We start from the raw sequence: 24,083 nt of genomic DNA on the forward strand, positions 1-24,083 counted from the left end.
CCTCATCTGGCCCACCATCATTTTCTCATGCTCACTCTTTGCTCTCCTATTTGCTTTCTTGAGCTCCCTCCTGCACTTTCTATACTCGTGTAAGGCATCTATTATTTTGTTCCCTTTGTAGATGTTAGATGCTTCGCTTTCTGTGGCAGAGAATTCCACAGCCTCACCACTCCCTGGGTGAAGAAGTTTCTCTTTGCCTGAACCCTAAATGGCATACCCCATATCATGACCCCTGGTTCTGGTCTCCTTGGTCCTTGGGACCATCCTTCCTGCATTTCATCTTCCTGTTTAGCCCTGTTTGAATTTTAGAGCTTCTGTGAGATCTTCCCTTATTCTTCTAAGCTCCAGAGAATATATCCCAACTGATCCAGTCTCTCGTCATTCATCAGTCCTGAAATTCTCGGAATCAGTCTGGTATGTCTTTGTTGCTCGCCGTCCACAGTCAGAACATCCTTTCTCAGGTAAGCAGACCAAAACTACATGTAGTATTTCAGATGTGGTCTCACCAAAGCCGTGTACAATTGCAGCAAAACATTTCTGCTCCTATACTCAAATAGCCAGCATACTATTTGTCCTCTGCATGCTTACTTCCAGTGACTGGTGTACAAGGGACCTCAGGTCTCGTAGCACCTCCCCTTTTCTCAATCTTATCACTTTTCAGATAATCTGTCTTACTGTTTTGCTTCAAAGTGAATAATCTCACATTTATCCATATTTTATATGTCACCTGTCATACTGCATTTGCCCACTAAGTCAAGTTGTCCAAATCACACTGAAGCATTTCTGTGTCCTCCTCACTGCTCACCCTCTGCAGGCTTGTAGATGTTACATTTAGTTCTCTCTTCTAAGTTATTAGTATATGTATGTTGTGAAACAATCCAAAGATGTGCAGGTCATGTGAATTGGCCATGCTAAATGGCCCATAGTGTTAGGTGCATTAGTCGGGGTGCATGAGGGAATGGGTCTGGGTGGGTTACGCTTCAGAGGGTTGGTATGGACTTGTTGGACTGAAGGGCCTTTTTCCACACCGTAGGGAATCTTAAAAAAAGGTCATTGGTCATTGGCTACCACTCAGAAATGACCCTTTTATTCCTATTCTTGGTTTCTTGTCTGCCAGCCAGTCATCTATCCATGAGGACAAAGTGAGGTCTGCAGATGCTGGAGATCAGAGCTGGAAATGTGTTGCTGGAAAAGCGCAGCAGGTCAGGCAGCATCCAGGGAACAGGAGAATCGACGTTTCGGGCATAAGCCCTCCTTCATTCCTGAAGAAGGGCTTATGCCCGAAACATCGATTCTCCTGTTCCCTGGATGCTGCCTGACCTGCTGCGCTTTTCCAGCAACACATTTCCAGCAGTTATCTATCCATGTCATACAGTAGCCTCAATCCCACACACATTAGTTTAACATACTAATTGTTTATGTGGGATTTTATTTGAAGCCTTCTGAAAGCCCAAGTAAATCTCATCCACCGGTTCTCTCATATCAACAAAACTGGGATGTAGTTTGTTGGGCCGTGGGGATTTATCGGTCTCTAATCCCATCAATTTCCCCAACACTATTTCTTTACTAATATTGATTTCCTTCAGTTCCTCTCTCTCACTAGACTATGTGCACTGGCTATTTGTGTCTTCCTTTGTGAAGACAGAACTAAAATATTTATTTCATTGTTTTGCCATCTCTTTGTTCCCCAGTTATAACTTCCCCTGTTTTCAGTTGTAAGGAATCTATATTTGTCTTCACTAATCTTTTTCTCTTCACAAACTTGCAAAGCTTTTATAATCAGTTTAAATCTTCACCATAAGTGTATCCTGGAACTCTGTTTTTTTCCCTCTTAATCTTTTCTTTTGTCTTCCTTGGCTAAAATCTAAACTGCTCCCAATCTTTAAGTCTGCTGCTCATTTTGGTCAATTTGTCTCCCCATTCTTTGGATCGAATGCTATCCCTAATGTCTCTTGATCGTCATCACCGGGCCACCTTTCCCATTATATTTTTGTGCCAGACAGAAATGGGCAATTGTTGTAGTTACTCTATGCAATCTTTGCCATTGTCTATCCACCTTCATCCTTTGAAGTAATGATCCCCAATTTATCATAGCTAGCATGCCTTGTACCATTATAGTTTGTTCTACTTAAGTTTATCACTGTTGTCTCAGAATAACCTATATCACTCTCCACCTTAATGAAGAATTCTATCATATTAAAGTCACTCTTTCCCAAGGGACATCACCCAGCTAGATTGCCGATTTATTCCTTTCTCATTACACAATGCCCAGTTGAAGATGACCTGTCCTCTGGTCGGTTCCCCAACATATTGATCCAGAAAACCACCTTGTACACACTCCAGAAATTCTTCCTGTACGGTATCTTTACTGACTTGATTTTGCTCAAATCTATATGCAGATTAAAATCACCCATAATTAGAGCTGTAAGTTTATTGTTTGCAGCTCTAATTTCCTGTTTAATGTCATCCCCAGCGTTACAAGCACAGTTTAGCGGTTTCTATACAATCCTGCTTCTCAATGTTTTTGTGCGCTACACATACAAGAAGACAAAATCTTTTCCCTGGGGTGGGGAGTCCAGAACTAGAGCACATAGATTTAGGGCGAGAGGGGAAAGATATAAAAGAGACCTAAGGGACAACGTTTTCACTCAGAGGGTGGTACGTGTATGGACTGAGTTGCCAGAGGGAGTGATGGAGACTAGAACAAATTGCAACATTTAAAAGATATCTGGATGGATATATGAATAGGAAGGGTTTGGAGGGATATGGGCCGGGTGCTGGCAGGTGGGACTAGATTGGGTTGGGATATCTGCTTGGTATGGACGGGTTGGACCAAAGGGTCTATTTCCATGCTGTGCATCTCCATGACTCTATGAGCAGAGCGAACTCAGTGTCCAGGTACACAGAATCTTGAAAGATGCCACCCAGATTGATAAGGTTGTTAAGAAGGCATACAGTGGGTTAGCTTTTATTGGTCGAGAGATTGAGTTCCAGAACCATGAGATCATGCTGCAGCTGTACACAACTCTGGTGCGGCCTCATTTGGAGTTTTGCGCACAGTTCTGGTCACTGCATTATAAGAAGGATGTGGAAGCTTTGGAAAGGGTTCAGAGGGGATTTACTAGGATTTTGCCAGGTATGGAGGAAAGGTCTTGTGAGGAAAGGCTGAGGGACTTGAGGCTGTTTTCGTTAGAGAGAAGAAGATTGAGAGGTGACTTAATTGAGACATATAAGATAATCAGAGGGTTAGGTAGGTTGGACTGTAAGAGCTTTCTTCCTCTGATGGCGATGGCTAGTATGAGAGGACATAACTTTAAATTGAGGGATGATCAATATAGGACAGATGTCAGAGGTAGTTTCTTTGCTCAGAGTAGTAGGGGCATGGAACACACTGACTGCAACAGTCGTAGACTCGCCAACGTTAAGGACATTTCACTGGTCATTGGATAGGCATATGGACGAGAATGGAATAGTGTAGGTTAGATGGGCTTCAGATTGGTTCCACAGGTTGGTGCAACATCAGGGGCCTGTACTGCGCTGCTATGTTCTATGAGGTACAAGTTCAAACCTTCGGTTCAAGCTGTGAAGTGCAAAAGTGATTATAATGAGAATTGGAAAAGGCAGAATTTGAAGAGACTGAATTTTCAATGTGGTGTGAATTTCCCAAAGTAGCATTCAGAGTCACTTTACTTTTGAGAAAGTAAGTTAGGAATACAGTCAGTCTTTCATTATGGCCATTTATTTTCCACATTGTGCCATCTTTAATTACGGATCGAATTAAAATCCAGCAAAGTATTGGGCAGAGCAAAGGAAGGACTTGGATTTTAGTCATCAATGCAAACTGTTTTCTCACTAACCCTGTGTCTGATAACAACCAAAGTATTCACAAACTTGATATCATACTTGACTCCAAGGTGAGCTTCTGACCCCCTATTCACCCCTTTACAAAGATCACCCACTTCCAGCTATTGTTTTATCTATCACTCCTCTGCAGACATTTCCACATTCCTCCATGTATCATCTCTCCCTAGCTTCATATTGTTTTCCAGTCACCACCACTCCCCACCCACATAATTGACGAAAGATTTGACCATCTGGCTTAATATAACTTCAGTATCAAATTTTGTATTTTAATGTTCCTGTGAAGTAATTTGCGATGTTGTATTCCGTCAAAGTGCAAGGTTTTGTTCTTCATTTACCCATATATTCCTGAAAGTATCATCTCAAAGCATCTCGGAGTTTTGGCTGTATCTTCCTGTTGTAACAATTCTTTGTGTTCTTAACTGCTACTCTACTCACATCATCAAGACTGCAGTGCAGCAATATTTCTGTGCAGTGATGCTTTTTTGATTATGAGCTTCCACATATTTGAAGCACTGGCTATCTTTGTTTCCATTGTTAAATTTATTTTTTACTCAGTGATAAGAAATTGCACTTCAAAAATATTTTGTTGAGATGTGCTGAGATCATATGAAGTGCTGAATAAATGCCAGCTTCTTCCAAAACTAGCACTCCAGGTAAGTTCAGCTGATCTGCCCCTCCACAGTGTCTCAGAAATACAAAATGTATTCTTATCGTGGCTTTGCACTCTATTTCTCATGTAACAGATTTAAACATTGTTGTTGCAAGATGAATTCTGCATCATTCCTTTAATGTTGAATGAGAACATAATTTCAGGGATTTTGACACAAATGTTGTGCCTGGCAATTTTATAAGAAAGCCTTGGTAAACTAATCACTTCTCCTTTTGCAGCTAAGCACTTTAGACTGTCGGATGAACAACAAATTTCAGATGTCAGTATAGTACCAAGAAAAAGTTAATCTCCCAGTAACCTGGGGTCAATATTTTACTCTCAATTAACATAGTTAATAAGCCAATTATTTGGTTATTTTTCATTATTCTTCTTTTACTTTAAAAGTACTTAATTTACTGAAAAGTACTTGGAGATTTTCTGAGGTAAAGTGAGGGGTTGTATAACTGTTATTTGTGTCCCTAAATCATCCAAATTACTTAAAGCACCTTTTATGAGCAGAGCAGAGACCAAAAGGAATTTGGATGGACACTTGAAGTGAATCGTGTTGCAGGGCAATGAGATGAGAACAGGGGAATGGGACTGACTGGTTTACTCTTCAGAAAGCTGACACGAACTTGATGACATGAATGACGCAATGTGTTGTAAATGACTCCATGATTGTTCTCTTTTTTTGATGATGTATAGCTGTCCTAATTAGGTTTGCATTTTTAAGGTGTAAGTACAGACTGAACTGGAGAACGTGATCACTTTATTCCATTTTAAAACTTGATACATATGTTTTATAATTTGTACCAAAACAGTGCTGATTAGGTTGAGGAAATGTGTCTGCTTCTATATCAGATCTGAGCAAATAGGAAGCAAAATCAGTCATCATGTGTGAGATGTGAGCTTAGCTCTGCGTTGCATTAACTGCTCATTACTCGCAAACTATTGCTATTCAACTTCCTTCTGTCAGGCGCCGAATGTGTCTGCTACACTGTAGGCCATATTTTGGCATTATCCATGAAATTTACCGACTGACTTTGTTTTTCTGGCCACTGATGTTTAAAATTGGAAATATAAAAATCCCATTGCTACTTTTAACATTAGGTTGAGTGACTGACCCTTCTCTGTGGCCAATAGTATTTCCTGGCCAATAGTATTTCCTCGTCTTCAGCTGCATGTAGTAAAACCCCCTGGCAACCCTGATGCAAAGTTCATGGTGTCAGATGTATTTACATGACCTTTCTGTGGACAGTGTTGCACATATAGTCAAGTATAATACTAATTCATATTAATTTGTGTCAGAGTGTGGTGCTAGAAAAGCACATCCGGTCAGGCAGCATCCAAGGTGTAGGAGAATCAACATTTTGAGCACAAGCCTTTCATCAGGAATGAGGCTTGTGGCCCAAGGGGTGAGAGGTAAATGGTAGGGGGCTGGGGCTGGGGGGAAGGTAGCTGGGAATGCGATAGATAGATGAAGGTGTGGGTGAAGGTGTTAGGTCAGAGAGGAGGGTGGAGCACATAGGTGGGAAGGAAAGTGGACAGGTAGGACCGTTCAAGAGGGTGGTGCTGAGTTGGAAAGTTGGAAGTAAGATAAGATGGGGGCGGGGCAATGAGGAAACTGGTGAAATCCACATTGATACAGTGTGATTGGAAGGTCCTAAGGCGGGAGATGAGGTGTTCTTCCTACAGGCTTCGGTTGGTTAGGGTTTGGCGGTGAAGGAGGCCCAGGACTTGGATGAGCTCGGTGGAGTGAGAGGGGGAGTTGAAGTGTTTGGCCACAGGGTGGTGGTGTTGTTTAGTGCGTGTCCCACAGTTTTTCTCTGAAACGTTCCGCAAGTTGGCATCCTGTCCTCCCAATGTAGAGGAGACCACTTCGGGTGCGACGGACACAGTAGATGACGTGTGTGGAAGTACTGGTCGGATGTGGAAGGATCCTTTGGGGCCTTGGCCGGAGATAAGGGGGGGAGGTATGGGTGCAGGTTTTGCACTTTTTGTGGTGGCAGGGGTAGGTGCCGGAGTGGAGGGTAGGTTGGTGGGAGTACGTTTCTTTATTTCCCCTCTCCCATCTTATCCCATATCCTCCAACTTGGCACCGTCCTACCTGTCCATCTTCCTTCCCACCTATCCACTCCACTCTCCTCTCTGACCCATCACCTTCACCCCCACCTTCATCTACCCATCACATTTCCAGCTACCTCCCCGCTCCCCCCCCCCAACCCCCACCTCTCTCCCATTTATCTCTCAGCTCTCTTGGGCCACAAGCCTCATTTCTGATGAAGAGCTTATGCTCAACTCCATTCTCCTGCTCCTTGGATGCTGCCTGACTGGCTGTGCTTTTCCAGCACCACACTCTTTGACGCTGATCTCCAGCATCTGCAGTCCTCATTCTCTCCTAGTTGATTCATGTTAATTGCCTTTTATGAACAACCTTTCAACTACAATAGAAAATTGGGTTGAGCTCAAACTCCTAATTCTTGCACTGGACAAAAAAACAACAAAATACTCTTGTATTAAGTTGATATGGGACTCTTTAAAAATTTCACACAAAGTCAGAAGTCCTCAAAATGTCTACAGCGTTAGTAAAGGAGTTGGTGAATGCTAAATCAGGTGTTTCACGCAATGAAGTACTGTTGAGATTCAGTGTTAGGAGTTGAATGGATAACTTGCCGAAAGATAATTCACCAGCGGTTGCACAGTGCATTTATAAAATCCCTAATAAATGTGACCCTTGGATCAAGTTCATTGGCATTACATTATGAGCTTTTCGCAAAGCAAATGCTGTCAATTTATCATGTTTTTCCATCTTGATTGTCAGTTGTAGGCATGCTGTTTCCCACCAGATTGTGCACACGTCCAACTTTGCAGCATAATTTCTTTAACTGTACTTCATGTAATAATTGCTGCTTAAAACACTGCAGAGCACTTTATTTGCCATAATAGTTTGGTCCTGTTGTAATGTCCGTTGTTAACATTCGAGCTTTCTCAAATAATTATCGTTTTCAGTCGCAATTTTCAGCTTGTTAAGCTGTAGTTGTCATTTATTCTCTCATTTTCTTGAAAGTGGGAGTTCAACTTCTAAGATTTGTTAGTGAAATTGACTTTTAGTATTTGGAAGACACAAAGTAAAAGCTGAGAGTTTTTGAATTTCTTCCAAATTAGACAAATTTTGACAGGCTTTGTAATGATGTGGTAATTTGAGATCTTCTTCACGAGCCATTTATTGTCTGTTTAAAAATGTAGCAACTTTTATTGAAAACCTTATTTGTTTGTTTCTAGGGTTCAAAGATGCTGACTAGGAAGATAAAGCTGTGGGATATTAATGCTCACATCACGTGTCGACTTTGCAATGGATATCTGATTGATGCTACCACAGTCACAGAGTGCCTACATACCTGTACGTACCAGAATCAAATTTTCAAGGTTTAGCTGATTAGTTAGTGATATTTAGTTCACAGGTATGAGTTTGATTATTCTCTTAAAAATATTGCTAGTTAGAGTCACTGATCAACTAATCCATAACTTTGATAAAAAGAACTGTTACCTTCCTCCATCTGAAATTGGAGTTCTCGTGTCTGTGACAGGAACAACTGAGAACCTAAAAGAAATATTTGACTTCCTACAAAACTTGAAAAAATTCTTCAAATAATTGCTTGTTTTGCAAGGAGGTGGCGAATCTTTCTGTCCTGTGGTCTGTTCTTGTGAAATGTTAAAAAGCCTTCCTCTGTCTCGATACAAATTAACCAGCTGTCTAAATTTCACACTTGAATGCCAGCCTGGCCACTTGAATAACTTCCCAATAAAACATGGCAACCCTCCCCAGTCAAGCTGACTAACTCCAATTTGATGACTCACTTACTCAACTATGACCCCTTTCCACTCTCAACTAGCCAACTACATCACTGACCACCTGACATCACCACAACTCAAACAGCCGCCTCTGTTTCCTCCCCTCCGTCCTCTCTTTCTCTTACTCTGACCACCCCTTCCATCTGTTGGCTTCCCCTCTTGCTCTCCCCTGTCTTGTCCCAAACACCTCCGCTTTCTCCATCTCCACCCCTGCAAAACCCCATATCTATTTCTTTTTCCTCCCTCCCAACTCTCACATCCCACTACTTTGTTTTTCTCTCTCATTCTCTCACGCTTTCTCTCTCGCACTCTCTCTTTCGTGTTCTATCTCTCACTGTCTCTTCCGCACTCTGTCACAAAATCTCCTGAACTGTACCTGAATGAATGCAGCTGCAGTGAAGTGGAATTGTGTTCTCTCCTTCTGAACCTATTTGTGCCCAACAGTCTTTCTCTGGATGTTCTGCACTGTTTCATGAACGCTTCAGCCAGGATGGCAAAGTAGAATTGTAAAACGATCGCAGAATGATTAGGTCACTGAAATGTTTGTGGATAGCAAGAATGAATTTAGCACTGTGCCGGTCTGCACATTTGAAGACTTCCGTGTACACAAGTGTAGCATTAGTTCCAAATATAACCACTAGGTGGTGATGCATTCTCCATTATTCTGACAGAGCTGGTAAAAACCACTTGGGAATGTTTGCTTTAATTTTCAGTCCGATGATACGACTCAGTAGTACCCTTCGATTTTCTGTGCTCAGTTGTTTTTATTTTGTGACTTTGACCAGGGAACAATACTTATTGGATATCCTTGAGTAAAAGTTGGCATTTTTAGTTCAAATGAGACGTGGTTCCATATTTCAACACCGCAATTTCCCCTCCCACGTGAACAACAATGCCCTCCATAGCATTTCCTCCACTTCCCACACCTCTGCTCTCGAACCCCATCCGTAACAAGGGTAGAACCCCCTGGTCCTCATATTCCACCCACAAATCTCAGATACGGTGCATTATCCTCCGCCATTCTGGGGGAGGTCGGATTATTACAAATTGGACAGCCTACACTTGGGCTGGACTGGAACCAATGTACTTGGGAGTATTTTTGCTGATGCTGTTGGGCTGATTTCAACTCTGGGCAGAGAGATGGGAACCAAATGAAGAGGAAGAAGAAGGCTTACATAAGGCTGAGGAAACAAGGTTCAGACAGAGCGTTGGAGGGATCCAGGATAGCCAGGAGGGAGCTGAAGAAAGGGATTAGGAGAGCTAAGAGAGGGCATGAAAAATCTTTGGCGGGTAGGATCAAGGATAACCCCAAGGCCTTTTATGCGTATGTGAGAAACATGAGAATGACGAGAACGAGGGTAGGTCCGATCAAGGACTGTAGTGGGAGACTGTGTGTTGAGTTGGAAGAGATAGGAGAGGTCTTGAATGAGTACTTTTCTTCAGTATTTACAAATGAGAGGGACCGTATTGTTGAAGAGGAGAATATGAAACGGACTGATAAGCTAGAGGAGATACTTGTTAGGAAGGAAGATGTGTTGGGCATTTTGAAAAACTTGAGGATAGACAAGTCCCCCGGGCCTCACGGAATATATCCTAGGATTATGTGGGAAGCAAGAGAGGAAATTGCAGAACCGTTGGCAATGATCTTTTCGTCTTCACTGTCAACGGGGGTGGGACCAGGGGACTGGAGAGTGGCGAATGTTGTTCCCCTGTTCAAAAAAGGGAATAGGGATAACCCCAGGAATTACAGGCCAGTTAGTCTTACTTCGGTGGTAGGCATAGTAACGGAAAGGGTACTGAGGGATAGGATTTATGAGTATCTGGAAAGACACTGCTTGATTAGGGACAGCCAGCACAGATTTGTGAGGGGTAGGTCTTGCCTTACAAGTCTTATTGAATTCTTTGAGGAGGTGACCAAGCATGTGGATGAGGGTAGAGCAGTGGATGTAGTATACATGGATTTTAGTAAGGCATTTGATAAGGTTCCCCATGGTAGGCTCATGCGGAAAGTCAGGAGGCATGGGATAGAGGGAAATTTGGCCAGTTGGATAGAGAACTGGCTAACTGGTCGAAGTCAGAGAGTGGTGGTAGATGGTAAATATTCAGCCTGGAGCCCAGTTACAAGTGGAGTTCTGAGGGATCAGTTCTGGGTCCTCTGCTGTTTGTAATTTTTATTAATGACTTGGAAGAGGGAGTCGAAGGGTGGGTCAGTAAATTGCAGACGATCCGAAGATTGGTGGAGTTGTGGATAGTGAGGAGGGCTGTTGTCGGCTGCAAAGGGACTTCGATATGGTGCAGAGCTGGGCTGAGGAGTGGCAGATGGAGTTCAACCCTGTCAAGTGTGAGGTTGTCCATTTTGGAAGGACAAATAAGAATGCGGAATACAGAGTTAACGGTAGGGTTCTTAGCAAGGTGGAGGAGCAGAGGGATCTTGGGGTCTATGTTCATAGACGTTTGAAAGTTGCCACTCAGGTGGATAGAGCTTGTAAGAAGGTCTATGGTGTATTAGCGTTCATTAGCAGAGGGATGGAATTCAAGAGTCGTGAGGTGGTGTTGCAGCTGTACAGGACCTTGGTAAGGCCACATGTGGAGTACTGTGCGCAGTTCTGGTCGCCTCACTTTAGGAAAGATGTGGAAGTTTTAGAGAGGGTGCAGAGGAGATTTACCAGGATGTTGCCTGGAATGGAGAATAGGTCGTACGAGGATAGGCTGAGAGTGCTCGGCCTTTTCTCATTGGAACGGCGAAGGATGAGGGGTGACTTGATAGAGGTTTATAAGATGATCAGGGGAATAGATCGAGTCGACAGTCAGAGACTTTTTCCCCGGGTACAACAGAGTGTTACAAGGGGACATAAATTTAAGGTGAAGGGTGGAAGGTATAGGGGAGATGTCAGGGGTAGGTTCTTTACCCAGAGAGTGGTGGGGCATGGAATGTGCTGCCTGTGGGAGTGGCAGAGTCAGAATCATTAGTGACCTTTAAGCGGCAGTTGGATAGGTACATGGATAGATGCTTAAGCTAGGACAAATGTTCGGCACAACATCGTGGGCTGAAGGGCCTGTTCTGTGCTGTATTGTTCTATGTTCTATGTCAGTGGACAGTAAGGAGGTAGTAAATAAAGCCTGTAAGGAATTAGATAACGAAGTCAGCATGACTAAGGGGAAGAGTAGGCAGGGAGCAGGTGATGAACACAAAGGGACTGGTGGTCTGAGGTGCATTTATTTTAATGCAAGAAGTGTAGTAGGTAAGGCAGATGAACTTAGGGCTTGGATTAGTACCTGGGAGTATGATGTTATTGCTGTTATTGAATGCAAGGTGATGCATTTTGGAAGATCCAATTCAGGTGTGAACTATACTGTAAATGGAAAGCCCTGGTGAAAATTGATGTACGGAGGCCTGGGTGTTCAGGTCCATTGTACCCTGAAGGTGGCACTGAAGGTTGATTGAGTGGTCAAGAAGGCATATGGCATGCTTTCCTTTATCGGACGTGGTATTGAGTTGGCAGGTCATGTTACAGTTATTTGGTTCGGCCACATTTGGTATACTGCGTACAGTTCTGGTCACCACATTACCAAAAGGATGTGGATGCTTTGGAGAGGGTGCAGAGGAGGTTCATCAGGATGTTGCCTGGTATGGAGGGCGCTAACTATGAAGTGAGTTTGTGTAGATTGGGATTATTTTTATTAGAAAGACGGAGGTTGGGGGTGGACCTGATTGAGGCCGACAAAATCAAGAGAGCTATTCAGAGTAGGGGACTGAATAGCTGGGGATCAAAAGCTCAAGGTGAGAGGAGAGAAGTTTAAGGGAGATATACATGGAAAGTTCTTTATGCAGAGAGTGGTGGGTGCCTGCAACATGTTGCCAGCGGAGGTGGTAGAGGCGGGCACGGTAGCGTCATTTAAGACGTATCTAGACAGATACATGAATGGTCAGGGAGCGGAGGAATACAGACCGTTAGAAAATAGACAACAAGTTTAGATGGAGGATCTGGATCGGCGCAGGCTTGGAAGGCTGAAGGGTCTGTTCCTGTGCTGTAATTTTTTTTGTTCTTCTTTCTTTGTTTATTTTTGCCAGACCTCCACCACCAAAAATATATTACCCTCCCTCCCTCTATCTGTGTTCTGCAGAGACCATTCTCTCCGCAACTCCCTGATTAGGTCCGCGCTCCCCACCAACTCACTGTCCACACCTGGCACCTTCCCTTGCCGCTGCACAAGGTGCAAAACCTGTGCTCACACCTCCCCCCTCACCTCTGTCCAAGGCCCTAAAGGATCATTTCACATCTGGCAGAGATTTTCCTGCACATCCTCCCACCTCATTTACTGCATCCACTGCTCTTGATGTGGTCTCCTTTATGTTGGGGAGACTGAGCACCAACTCGCGGAGCGATTCAGGGAATATCTCTGGGCAGCACATGCCAACCAACCCCACCATCCTGTGGTCAACCAATTCAACTCCCCCTCCCATTCCCCAAGGAGATGTAAATCAAAGCCATCTGCCAACTGGAACGTAGAACAGTAGCAGTACAGGCCTTTCGGCCCTCGATGTTGTGCCGACCTGTGAAACCAATCTAAAGCCCATCTGGTGGAAAAATACCTGATCTTCTACCTTGGGATCCGACAACCGCACAGCATCAACATTGCCTTCACCAATTTCCAAGTTTCTTCCACCTCTCACCACCACCACCACCTCATCCCAGATCCACCCCTCCAACTTGGCACCACCCTCTTGACCTGACCTATCTGTCCGTTTTCCTATTTATCCGCTCCAACTCCCTACTGACCTATCACGATCACTTCCTCCTGCATCCACCTATGGCTATGCCACCTTCCTTTACCCCAGCCCCACTACCCTATATATCGCTCAGCCCCCTTCCCCCTCCACATTCCTGATGAAGGGCTCCTCAGATGCTGCCTGATCTGCTGTGCTTTTTCCAGCTTCATGCTTTTTGATTTTGAGTTTAAAGTTTTATGTAAAAATGTGAGAGGTCGCCTAATGATTGAGTAATCTTTTGAGGAGTTGAAATTCATGCATGTCCTTGGGTAGAGCAATGTACTTTAGCACTGTGGCTTTACTTCTGTTTTGCCCTGGGGTGAGGCGGGAGAGGAAGTCCTGATTGGTGCAACTTTGCAGCAGCCTATTGTATTTGAAAATTCTTTCCAGCTTACCCTTCTTTGCTCCTGTTCCTCCATGCCATTGCTGCTTTCTTACTCAACTTGCAACATCTTTCAATTGCTTCCTTCCCTTTGCCTACCTTTTTGCTGAATCCCTGTTCACAGTGAGGTCATAGGAGAGAAAACCATGAGCAGAAGGACAGAGAGATGGAGGAAATCAGCTTGGGGAAGAGGTAGCTGATGAGTAGCAAATGGAAAGAGTTAGGATTGTTTGGCCAAATGTTGGAGGATCAACTTAAATGTGAAGTACATGGAAGATTGACCAAAATTGGATTTTATGGGCAAAGATCAGGGTTGACTTATACATGAGATGAGCTGTTACTTCAGTATAAACAGTAAAACGAGCACTTCATACTCAAGACTCTGTTGATACCGGTTGCACTGTCCAGGGAGAGAAATGTAAAGATCCTGTAGTTTCTGGTATAGATATTGCAGAACTGTGTGAAGTTTTTTCAGTTTGGAGCTTATTTTCCATTTGATAATTTGTGAAGAATATGTAAGTCATTGTTTTTTGCCATAGGGATTGTAAGTTGAATGAGTTATGATCTTAGTTTGCTGCTAAAAATTAGTTTACTTTTTACTGGCGACTTTAATTTGTAAATCTGTACTGTAGCTAATTTATAAAAGAACAAAGGTATCTGGGATTTTTTTAGATGAGAATGGTAGACAATTTGAGCACAGTACATGTTTTCTTTCTAATCAACTTATTCAGTGATGTTATATCACATCGCTGGAGCAGGTATGATGTGAACCCAGGCCTCCTCCTCCAGAGGTAGAGACACTACCACTATACGACAAGAACTCTGTGCAGTGTATAAAATAATGAATAGATAAGAAGCATCTATTCCCTGTATTTTTTTTATTTATTCAGGATGTGGGCATTGTTGGTTAGGCCAGCATCTATTGTCCACTTGCAATTACCCATGGGGCAGTTAAGAGACAAGCACAATGTGTGTGTCTGGAGTCACATCAACGCCAGATCAGATAAGAATGGCAGTTTCTTTCTCGAAAGAACATTAGTAAACCAGATGGGTTTTCCTGACAATTAACAATGGTTTGGTGATCATTATCAAATCCTAAATTCCAGATTTTTATTGAATTCAAATTCCACCATTTTCCATAGCAGGATTTGAACCTGGATCCACAGAACAATCCATGGGTCTCTGGATTCACAGTCTAGCAATAATATTGCTAGGCCATCACCTCCCCTATAATGGGCAAGCTAATATAAAGACATGTTAAAGAACTTTTGTGGTGCAGTCTGGAGTAAAGATAAACAGTTATGGACCATCAGCATATGATGACTCTATCTCTGGACAAGGATGTTCGGGTTCAAGTCCCACCTACTCTCAGAGGTGTGTAATAACATCTCTGAACAGATCGATCAGAAAATATCAATGAGGACATGGGTTGCCTAGAATGGAGGCTAAATTGGATATAAAAGTTTTGGAAAACACATTTTTCCCACAAGTGAAATAAGTTACTCCATGGGGTGCCCAATCAGTTAGTGTTTAACAAGAAGTGACTAAATATGCTTAGTTACCTTTTTTTATGTGATGTGGGCATTGTTGGCTAGACAATTATTTATTGTCCATACATAATTGCCCTTTAACTGATTGGCTTGCAAGGCCATGTCAGAGGACAATTAAGACTCAACCACATTGTTGTGGATCTGGAGTTATACATTGGCCAGCACAGGTAATGATGGCACATTTTCTTCCTTATAGAACATTAGTGAACCAGATGGGTGTTTGCAACAATCAACAATGTTTGCATGGTTGTCAATTTTTGAACTTCACTTTTTTGTATTAAATTGGACTTCTTTGAAAATTTAACAAACAATATGGACTTTGGGGAGCTTGTAGATATAGTGTAGCTGGACTTCGAGAATGCATTTGATACAGTGTTGCACAAAAGGTGAATAAACAAGATAAACTGGGGAGATGACAGTCAAGTGATATTATCACTGGACTATTAATCTAGAGATGAAAATGTGTTGCTGGTAAAGCACAGCAGGTCAGGCAGCATCCAAGGAACAGGAGAATCGACGTTTCGGGCATAAGCCCTCCTATTAATCTAGAGACTCAGATAAAATTCTGAGGACCCAGGTTCAAATCCTGCCGTGACAGATGGTAGAAATTGAATTCAATTAAAATCTAGAATTAAGGGCTAATAATAACTGTCAATCCATTGTTGATTGTTGGAAAAACTTATCTGGTTCACTAATGTCCTTTGGGGAAAGAAACTGCCATCCTTAATTGGTCTGGCTTACATGTGACTCCAGACCCACAGCATTGTGGTTGATTCTTACCTGCCCTCTGAGCAATGAGGAATGGGCAATAATTGGTGACCTAGCTAGTGAAGCCCTCATCCTGTAAATGAATTTCTTAAAAAAAAATCACATGAGGGTTAGGGGTAACTGGTTAGCTTGAACAGAGGATATAGCAAAACGTCAGGATAAATGGGTGTTTTTCTGGTTGACAAAACGTAACTAATGTGGTGCCACAAGGTTCAGTCTCGGACCTCAACTATTTACAATCTGTATTAATGATAGGGATGCAGCAATAGAAAGTTTTTGAGCCACCTTTGTGGATGGCACTAAAGTAGATGGGAAAATAAGTTGCAATGAAGAAATAAGAAATTTATAAATGAATGTGGATAGGTTAGGTGAATGGACTGAAATTTGACAGATAACATTTAATGTGGATAAGGTGAGGTTATCCATTTTGGTTGCAGGAGTAGAAAAACAGCTTTTAAATGGAGAGAAACTTCAGAGTGCTTTGGCACAGAGGGATCTGTGTGTATTTGTGCATGAATCTATGGCTAGCACGAGTGGACATAGCTATAAATTGAGGGGTAATAGATGTAGGACAGATATCAGAGGTAGTTTCTTTACTTGGAGAGTCGTATGGGCGTGGAACACACTGTCGCCAAGTTTAAGGGCATTTAAATGGTTATTGGATAAACATATAGATGAGAATTGAATAGTGTAGGATAGATAGGCTTCAGATTGGTTCCACAGGTTGACGCAACATCGAGGGCCGAAGGGCCTGTACTGCACTGTGGTTAGAATCGCTACAGTGTGGAAACCGGCCCTTCGGCCCAACAAGTCCACACCGACCCTCCAAAGAGCAACCCATTCCCCCTAAATTTACCCCTGACTAATGCACCTGGCCAACACATCCCTGAATAGTATGGGAAATTTAGCAAGGCCAGTTCACCTAAATTGCACATCATTGGATTGTGGGAGGAAACCGGAACACCCAGAGGAAAACCACACAGACACGGGGAGAATGTGCAAACTCTACACAGTCACCTGAGACTGGAATCAAACCTGGGTCCCTGGCACTGTGAGGCAGCAGTGCTAACCACTGAGTCTCCATGCCACCCATAACGTTCTATGTTCTATGAATTGCAGAAAGTCAGTATGCAGGTACACCTGGTAATAAGTAAGGCAAGTAGAATTCTGGAATTTATTGCTAAAGGCATAGAGTATAAAAGTAAGGAAATGTTACTGTAATTGTACAGGGCATTAGTGAGACTGTCCATGGAGTGTTGCACACAAGTTTGGTCCCCTTACTTGAAGAGGGATGTAGTTGCATTGGAGGTAGTTCAGGGAGCTTCACTAGATTGATTCCAGAATGAAGAAACATTGAGCAGTTCAGGTTTACGCCCTCTAGAGTTTAAATGGATGAGCGATCTAATTGAGATAGAGAAGATGCTTAAGGGGATTGACAACATGGGTGTTGAAAGCATATTTTCTCGTGGGGCAATCTAGAATGAGAGGTAAGGATAAGAGATAGCAGATATAAAACTGAGAAGAGGAAAAATTACTTCCCTCAGAGTTGTGGATCTGGCAAACTCACTACCTAAGAGTGTAGTGGATGCTGAGTAAATTTAAGGTCAAGAGAAAAAATTTTTTAATTAGTAATGATTTGAAGAATAATAGAGAGCAGGCAGGAGAGTGGAGTTGAAACTGAGATGAGATCAGCATGATCGTATCAAATTGCAGAGCAGGCTCAAGGAGCTGAATTACTTACTCCTGCACCTGGTTCTTATGTTCTTAATGAGTTGAGTTATATGCTGATGGTCCATCACTGTTTATTTGTTGCTAGAGTTGTGATAATGTAATAAATAGTAATTTTTATATGTACGGTAACCTGGCCCATGTTTTTTGTCAGGAGGGTTAACAGAAGACAGGAAATTGGGCAATTTTGCATATTTTTAAAAGTTTACAACTTTTGTGACGATGCCAAGAATGGCAGGACTTGATTTTCAGTGTACTACCCCAGTCAGTTATGACACGTGTAAGAGCTGTACAGTGCATTGGGTTCTACCATCTTGGGGCAGTATGGTGGCTCAATAGTTAGAACTGCTGCCTCACAGCGGCAGGAACCCAGGTTCAGTTCCAGCCTTGGGCAACTGTTTGTGTGGAATTAGAACATTCTCCCTGTGTCTGCGTGGGTGCACTCCTTATACACATCCATGCCCCACAAGGGTGTTTCCTCCTACAATTCAAAGATGTAAAGGTTAGGTGGATTGGCCATGCTAAATTGCTTATAGTTTCCAGAGATGTGCAGGCCAGTATGGATTGTCCATGCTCAATTGCTCATAATAGAGACAAAAAAACTGCAGCTGGAATTCAAAGTAGACAGTCTTGAGACTGGACGAACACAGCAAGCCAGGTGGTGGTGGGGTCTAGTTGGAGTTGGTGGAGGTGTTTCAGGATGATACGTTGGTTCCAGAGACTGGTGGGGTGATAGGTGAGAACAAGGTGGACACTGTCTTGATTGTGTTTTGGGTTCAGGGTTTAGAGCAGTAGAACGGGGAATGGAGGTGGTGTGGTGGAGGGCTGTCTGGATGACAGAGGAGGAGAAGCAGCACATTGTTCGAAATAGGTGGATATCTGGGATGCTTGGGAATGGAATGTCTCGTCGTCCGAGCAGATGGGCGTAAGCGGAGGAATTGGGAAAATGGGATGATGAAGTTCTTGCAGGATACTGGGCCTGAGGAGGTGTAGTTCTGGTAGTTATGGGAGTCTGTGGGTTTGTAGTAACTGTCGTTCTGGAGACTGTTGCCAGAGATGGAAATGGAAAAGTCAAGAAAGGGGAGGGAGGTGTCCAAGTTGGACCAAGTGAATTTGAGGGCGTGGTGGAAGTTGTGGGCAAAGTTGATAAACCAATCCAGTTCAGCCTTGGTTCAGGACACTGCACCAATGCAGTCATCGATATAACAGTGGAAGAGTTGGGGCACAGTGACTGTGTCAGTAATGAAGAGGGACTGTTTGACATAGGCGACAAAGAGACATGTGTGGCTGGAGCCCATCTGGATGCCAATGGCCACCCCCTGGATTTGGAGAAAATGGGAGGAGTTAAAGGAAAAGTTAGAGGGTGAGGACCAGTTCAGCAAGGTGGAGGAGGTTATTGGTGGAGGGGGACCCGAAGGGTCAGTTGGAGATGAAGAAGCTGAGGGCCTGAAGGCCAACCTTGTGGGGTATGGACACGTTATAAGGACTGCACATCCAGAGTGAAGATAAAGCACTCGGGCCATGGAACTGGAAGTTACAAAAGAGATGGAGGGTGTGGTTGGTGTTACGGATGTCGGTGGGAAGTGCCTGACCCGAGGATGGAGTCGAGGTAGGATGAGGTGAGTTCGGTGGGGCAGGAGCATGCAGAGATGATGGGTTGGTTGGGGTAGTTGGGCTTGTGGATTTTGGAGCAGGTAGAACCGGGCAGTACAGGGTTGGGAGACTATGAATTGGAGACTGAGGAGGGGAGATCACCGGAGGCAATGAGGGCACGGACAGTGCGAGTGATTTTGGCCTGATGGGTCGCAGTTTAGTTGTGGGCAAGTGGGAGGTAGGACATGGTGTCAGAGAGTTGTTCATAATGTCCAGGTGTGTGCAGGTTAGGTGGGTTCACCATGGGAAAATGCATGGTGACAGGAAGAAGGTAGGTGGGTGGGTGGGTCTGAGTGAGATGTTGTATGGAGGGTCGATGTGACTCAATAAGCCAAATAGTTTGCTTTCAAACTGTAGGGATTCTATAATTCTATGTCTGAGCACAAAGAGTAAATAACAAAGTGGCAAAACTTTACAGCAGCAAGGTGGTGAGAAGATCCAGAGAAAGCGCACAGAACTAAATGTAAGCAATGCAGAGAAGGAAGGTGGAGAACTGAACACAGTAGAGAGGATATTCAGTTTTTTTCTATTCACTATGCATTTATTTACGATCCCTAATTTCCCTTGAAAAAGTGGTGCTGAGCTGCTGCAGTGAACGACTGAAGTCTATTTGACTTAAGTATATAAACAGTGCTGTTGTTGAGGGACTTCCAGGATTTTGATCCAGTGACACGAAGGAATAATGATATAATTCCCGATGAACTTGCAGTTTAAAGTGTCCTCCTGCATCTTTTGCCCTTGTCCTGTAGAGGTTGTAGGTTTGAAAGCTGCAATTGAAGGAGTCTTGGTTCGCTCGGGCGGTGCATTGCTCTGCATTGGTGGTGAAAGAAGTGCATATAGAAGGTGGTGGATGCCAGTCGAGTGGGTGCTTCCTTCTGAATGGTGTTCTGGTTCTTGGGTGGTGTTTAGCTGTACCCTTTCAGATACGTGGAGAGTATTCCATCGCACTCCTGACTTGTGTTTTGTGGTATGTAGGCACTGGGATGACTGGGTTGCATTGCTCCTGAATTCCCAGCTTTCAGTCTGCTCTTGCAGCTCAACTACATATACAGCTAGTACAGTTCAGGTTCTGGTCATTTACAACCACAGTGTATTAATGTGATTAAAGATCAAAGAGTGATGTGTTCTGGAGAAGACTCAGATCAGACTCAAATTGTTAACTTTGTTTCTGTTTCTGCAAATGCTACCAAACTTGCTGACTTTGTCCAGTATTTTCTGTTTTTGTATCAGGAGTGATGCTTAGGTAATCTCTTGTTGGAGATGTCATTGCCTCGCACTTGTGTGGTGCAAATGTTAATTGTCACTTATCGGGCCAAGCCTTGCTCTTGTCTAGGTCTTGCTGCATGTGAACGTTTTTTTTCTGACTCATTCTTGGGATGTTGAAGTTGCAGGTTTGGCCAGCGTTTATTACCATCCCCAATTGCTGCAGTCCATGTGCTGTAGGCCTGCAATGCCATTAGGGAGGGTGTACCAAGATTTTAAACCATTGATACTTAAGGAACACCAATATACTTCCATGTCAGGATGGTGAGTGGCTTGGAGGGGAATTTGTAAATGGTGGTGTTCTCATGTATCTGCTGCCCTTGTCCTTCTAGATGGAACAAGTCGTGGGTTTGAAAGTTGCTGCCGAAGGATCTTTGGTGAGTTGCAGAATTATTACAGTGTAGGAGGAGGCCATTCAGCCCATCATGCCGACACCAGCTCTATTATCTTGTATACGCAGAAATGGTTAGCTTCAGTTTCTGAGGAATCATGAGTGTTGCTGAACATTATGCAATCATTGGGGAACCTTCCCACTTCTGACCTAATGGTGCATGGCAGGTCATTGATGGCTGGGACTGAGGACACGACAGAATAAATGCAGAGATGTCCTGGAACTGAGATGACTGACCCTCAATCTCGGTAAAAGTGAGGAGTGCAGATGCTGGAGATCAGAGTCTCAGTTAGAGAGGTGCTGGAAAAGCACAGCAGGTCAGGCAGCACCGAGGAGCAGGAAAATCGATGTTTCGGGCAAAAGCCCTTCATCAGGAATGGAAGCAGGGAGCCTCCGAGGTGGAGAGATAAATGGGAAGGGGGTAGGCCTGGGGAGAAGATAGCCAAGAGTACAATAGGTGGATGGAAGTGGGGATGAAGGTGATAGGTCAGTTTCCTTATTTCCTCTGCCCCCACTTTACCCCAGTTCCAACCTTTCAGCTCAGCACCATCCTCATGACCTGTCCTACCTGCCAACTTTCCTTCCCACCTATCCACTCCACCCTCTTTTCTGACCTATCACCTTCATCCATCTGTTTAGTCACCATCTCTGAGAACTCCAAAGGTTTGTGAGGCACGATCTACTCTTCACAAAACCATGTTGACTATCCCTAATCAATTTATTCCTCTCTAGATGAGTATAAATCCTATCTCTTATAACCTTTTACCAACACTTTACCCACAACTGAAGTAAGGCTCACTGGTCTATAATTACCAGGGTTGTCTCTAATCCACTTGAACAAAGGGTTGTCATTTGTCATCCTCCAGTCTTCTGGCACTATTCCTGTAGACAATGACAACATAAAGATCAAGGTCAAATGCTCTGCAGTCCCCCCCCCCCCCCCCCCCCCCCAGCTTCCTGGAGAATCCTCGGATAAATCTCATCATCCCAGGGGACTTATCTATTTTCACACTTTCCAGAATTGCTAACACCTCCTCCTTGTGAACTTCATTCCTGTCTAATCCAGTAGCCTGTATCTCAGTATTCTCCTCGACCACATTGTCTTTTTCTAGTGTGAATACTGATGAAAAGTATTTATTTAGCACTTCCCCTATCTCTTCTGACTCCATGCACAACTTCCCACCACTATGCTTGATTGACCCTAATTTTACTCTAGTCATTCTTTTATTCCTGATATACCTATAGAAAGCCTTAGGATTTTTCTTGATCCTATCCGCCAATGACTTTTCATGTCCCTTCTTCTTAGCTTTCTCTTTAGGTCTTTCCTGGTGGAAATCTGAAACAAACTGTTCTGGCAGATCTGTGGAGGGAGATAGAGTTAACATTTCAAGTCTACTGTAACTCTCCTCCAGAACGGGTGGATTATAACTAACTTCAGAGGTTTTCTTCTTTCCCCCTGATGTGAGAAGAAATCTGATACATTTATTATTGTTGTATAATTGTTTGCTGTGAGGTTCTCAAATGATATGGATTTGTGTTACAACTTCACTCATGGTATGCAGAAATTAACATGAATCTTTAATATTGTCAGGATTCAAGAGCTACTAAAATACATGTTAAACACATTGCAAACAAGTTAATCTTTGAGTGCAGTGGTCATTTAACCCTCAAGTTGTATTTATTAAACCTAACTGACAAAATATTTGCATCAAGTCTTCTACTTACTCTTTCCTCCAGTACAGAATTGATAAACTATTTCTCTATTCTGTCCTTGGCTGTTTGCTGGTCAGTCATGTTCCATTGTGAGTAAAATATGAGCGCTTCAAGCCAAAATTTGACACAAGCTCCCTGCACATCTGGCCCAGTGGTTAGCACTGCTGCCTCACAGCGCCTGTAGACCCGGGTTCAATTCCCGACTCAGGCGACTGACTGTGTGGAGTTTGCACATTCTCCCCGTGTCTGCGTGGGTTTCCTCCGGGTGCTCCGGTTTCCTCCCACAGTCCAAAGATGTGCGGGTCAGGTGAATTGGCCATGCTAAATTGCCCGTAGTGATAGGTTAAAGGGGTAAAGGTAGGGGTATGGGTGGGTTGCGCTTCGGCAGGTCGGTGTGGACTTGTTGGGCCGAAGGGCCTGTTTCCACACTGTAAGTAATCTAATCTAATCTAACATCAAAAGCTGACCTTGCCAGCCCTCAGTCTGTGAATTGCTATTGTTGTACTTTGACTCCGAATAGATTTTTAGAATTTATTCGTGGAATGTTGGTGTTACTGGCTAGGCCAACATTTATTGTCCATTTCTAATTACCCCTTAAACTGAGTTGCTTGTGGGGGCCATTTCAAAGGACAGTTAAGAATTAACCATATTGTTGTGGCTTTGGAGTCCCATGTAGGCCTTTAGGGATTTCATTCCCTAAAGGGCCATGTTATTTGTTGTTTTTTGCAGCAATTGACAACAATTACATAGTCACCATCAAACTGGCTTTTAATTTCACAATTTTTATTTAAAGCAAATTTTATAATCTCCCTTTTGGGATTCAAATCTATAATACCCCAGAGCATGCGTTTGAGTTTCTTGATTACTAATCCAGTCACATTTTGATCCATTCACTGTGCCTCCCTGTCTAGTTACTGATATTTTCATTAAAATCCAGTTCTTGCTGCTGTGCATTGGTTGTCTCGTTAATGAACAGATTTGTAACTGGTCTCCAATGTATATGCAACTTTTGGGAGCAAGCATATGTACTTGACTTTGTGTGCATTGACCATCTCTTGGCAAATCTTTTTTCATATTTCAGCAGATAACTCATCTGGACAGGCTACATCATGTCAAGGGGCAGTCATGCAACTTTGTAAGAGATGTAAAATAATCCTTTTTACCTCTTGTCAGGAATAGTATGACCGTAATGGACCAGTGCTCCTTGTATTGAAAACTGGGAAACACTACCGCACATTTTCATCCAGTCTGAAAAGCAACAGTTCATCATTACTATCTGCTTGTTGCACCTTAGCTAATATTTGAATCCATGTTGATATTGATGCTTTAATTTTTTTTGCACTTTTTTTATTAAACACTTCTGGAAAATAAGATTAATGAACAGTCTGTAGAGTATGAGTAATAAATATGAGTTGGAGTGTTTTGCCTTTTCCTGTATTCTCACAACAGCAAATGGTGGTCTATCATTTATGTCTAATGTTTTTAAGATGCCCATTTTA

General features: G+C 43.2%; 1 protein-coding gene across 1 annotated transcript in view; it reads left to right on the forward strand.

Moving 5' to 3' along the window:
* The window catches only part of pcgf3 (polycomb group ring finger 3), a 212,001-nt gene that overhangs the window by 51,178 nt on the left and 136,740 nt on the right, over positions 1–24,083 (forward strand). The window contains exon 3 of the mRNA XM_043674543.2: positions 7,796–7,913. Within this exon, the coding sequence (XP_043530478.1) occupies positions 7,796–7,913 (118 nt within the window). The remainder of the gene's footprint in view (positions 1–7,795; positions 7,914–24,083) is intronic.

Source organism: Chiloscyllium plagiosum, unplaced genomic scaffold (genome assembly GCF_037043375.1).
Source record: "Chiloscyllium plagiosum isolate Xiang-an unplaced genomic scaffold, Cpla_swu_hap1 HiC_scaffold_36, whole genome shotgun sequence".
NCBI lineage: Eukaryota > Metazoa > Chordata > Chondrichthyes > Orectolobiformes > Hemiscylliidae > Chiloscyllium > Chiloscyllium plagiosum.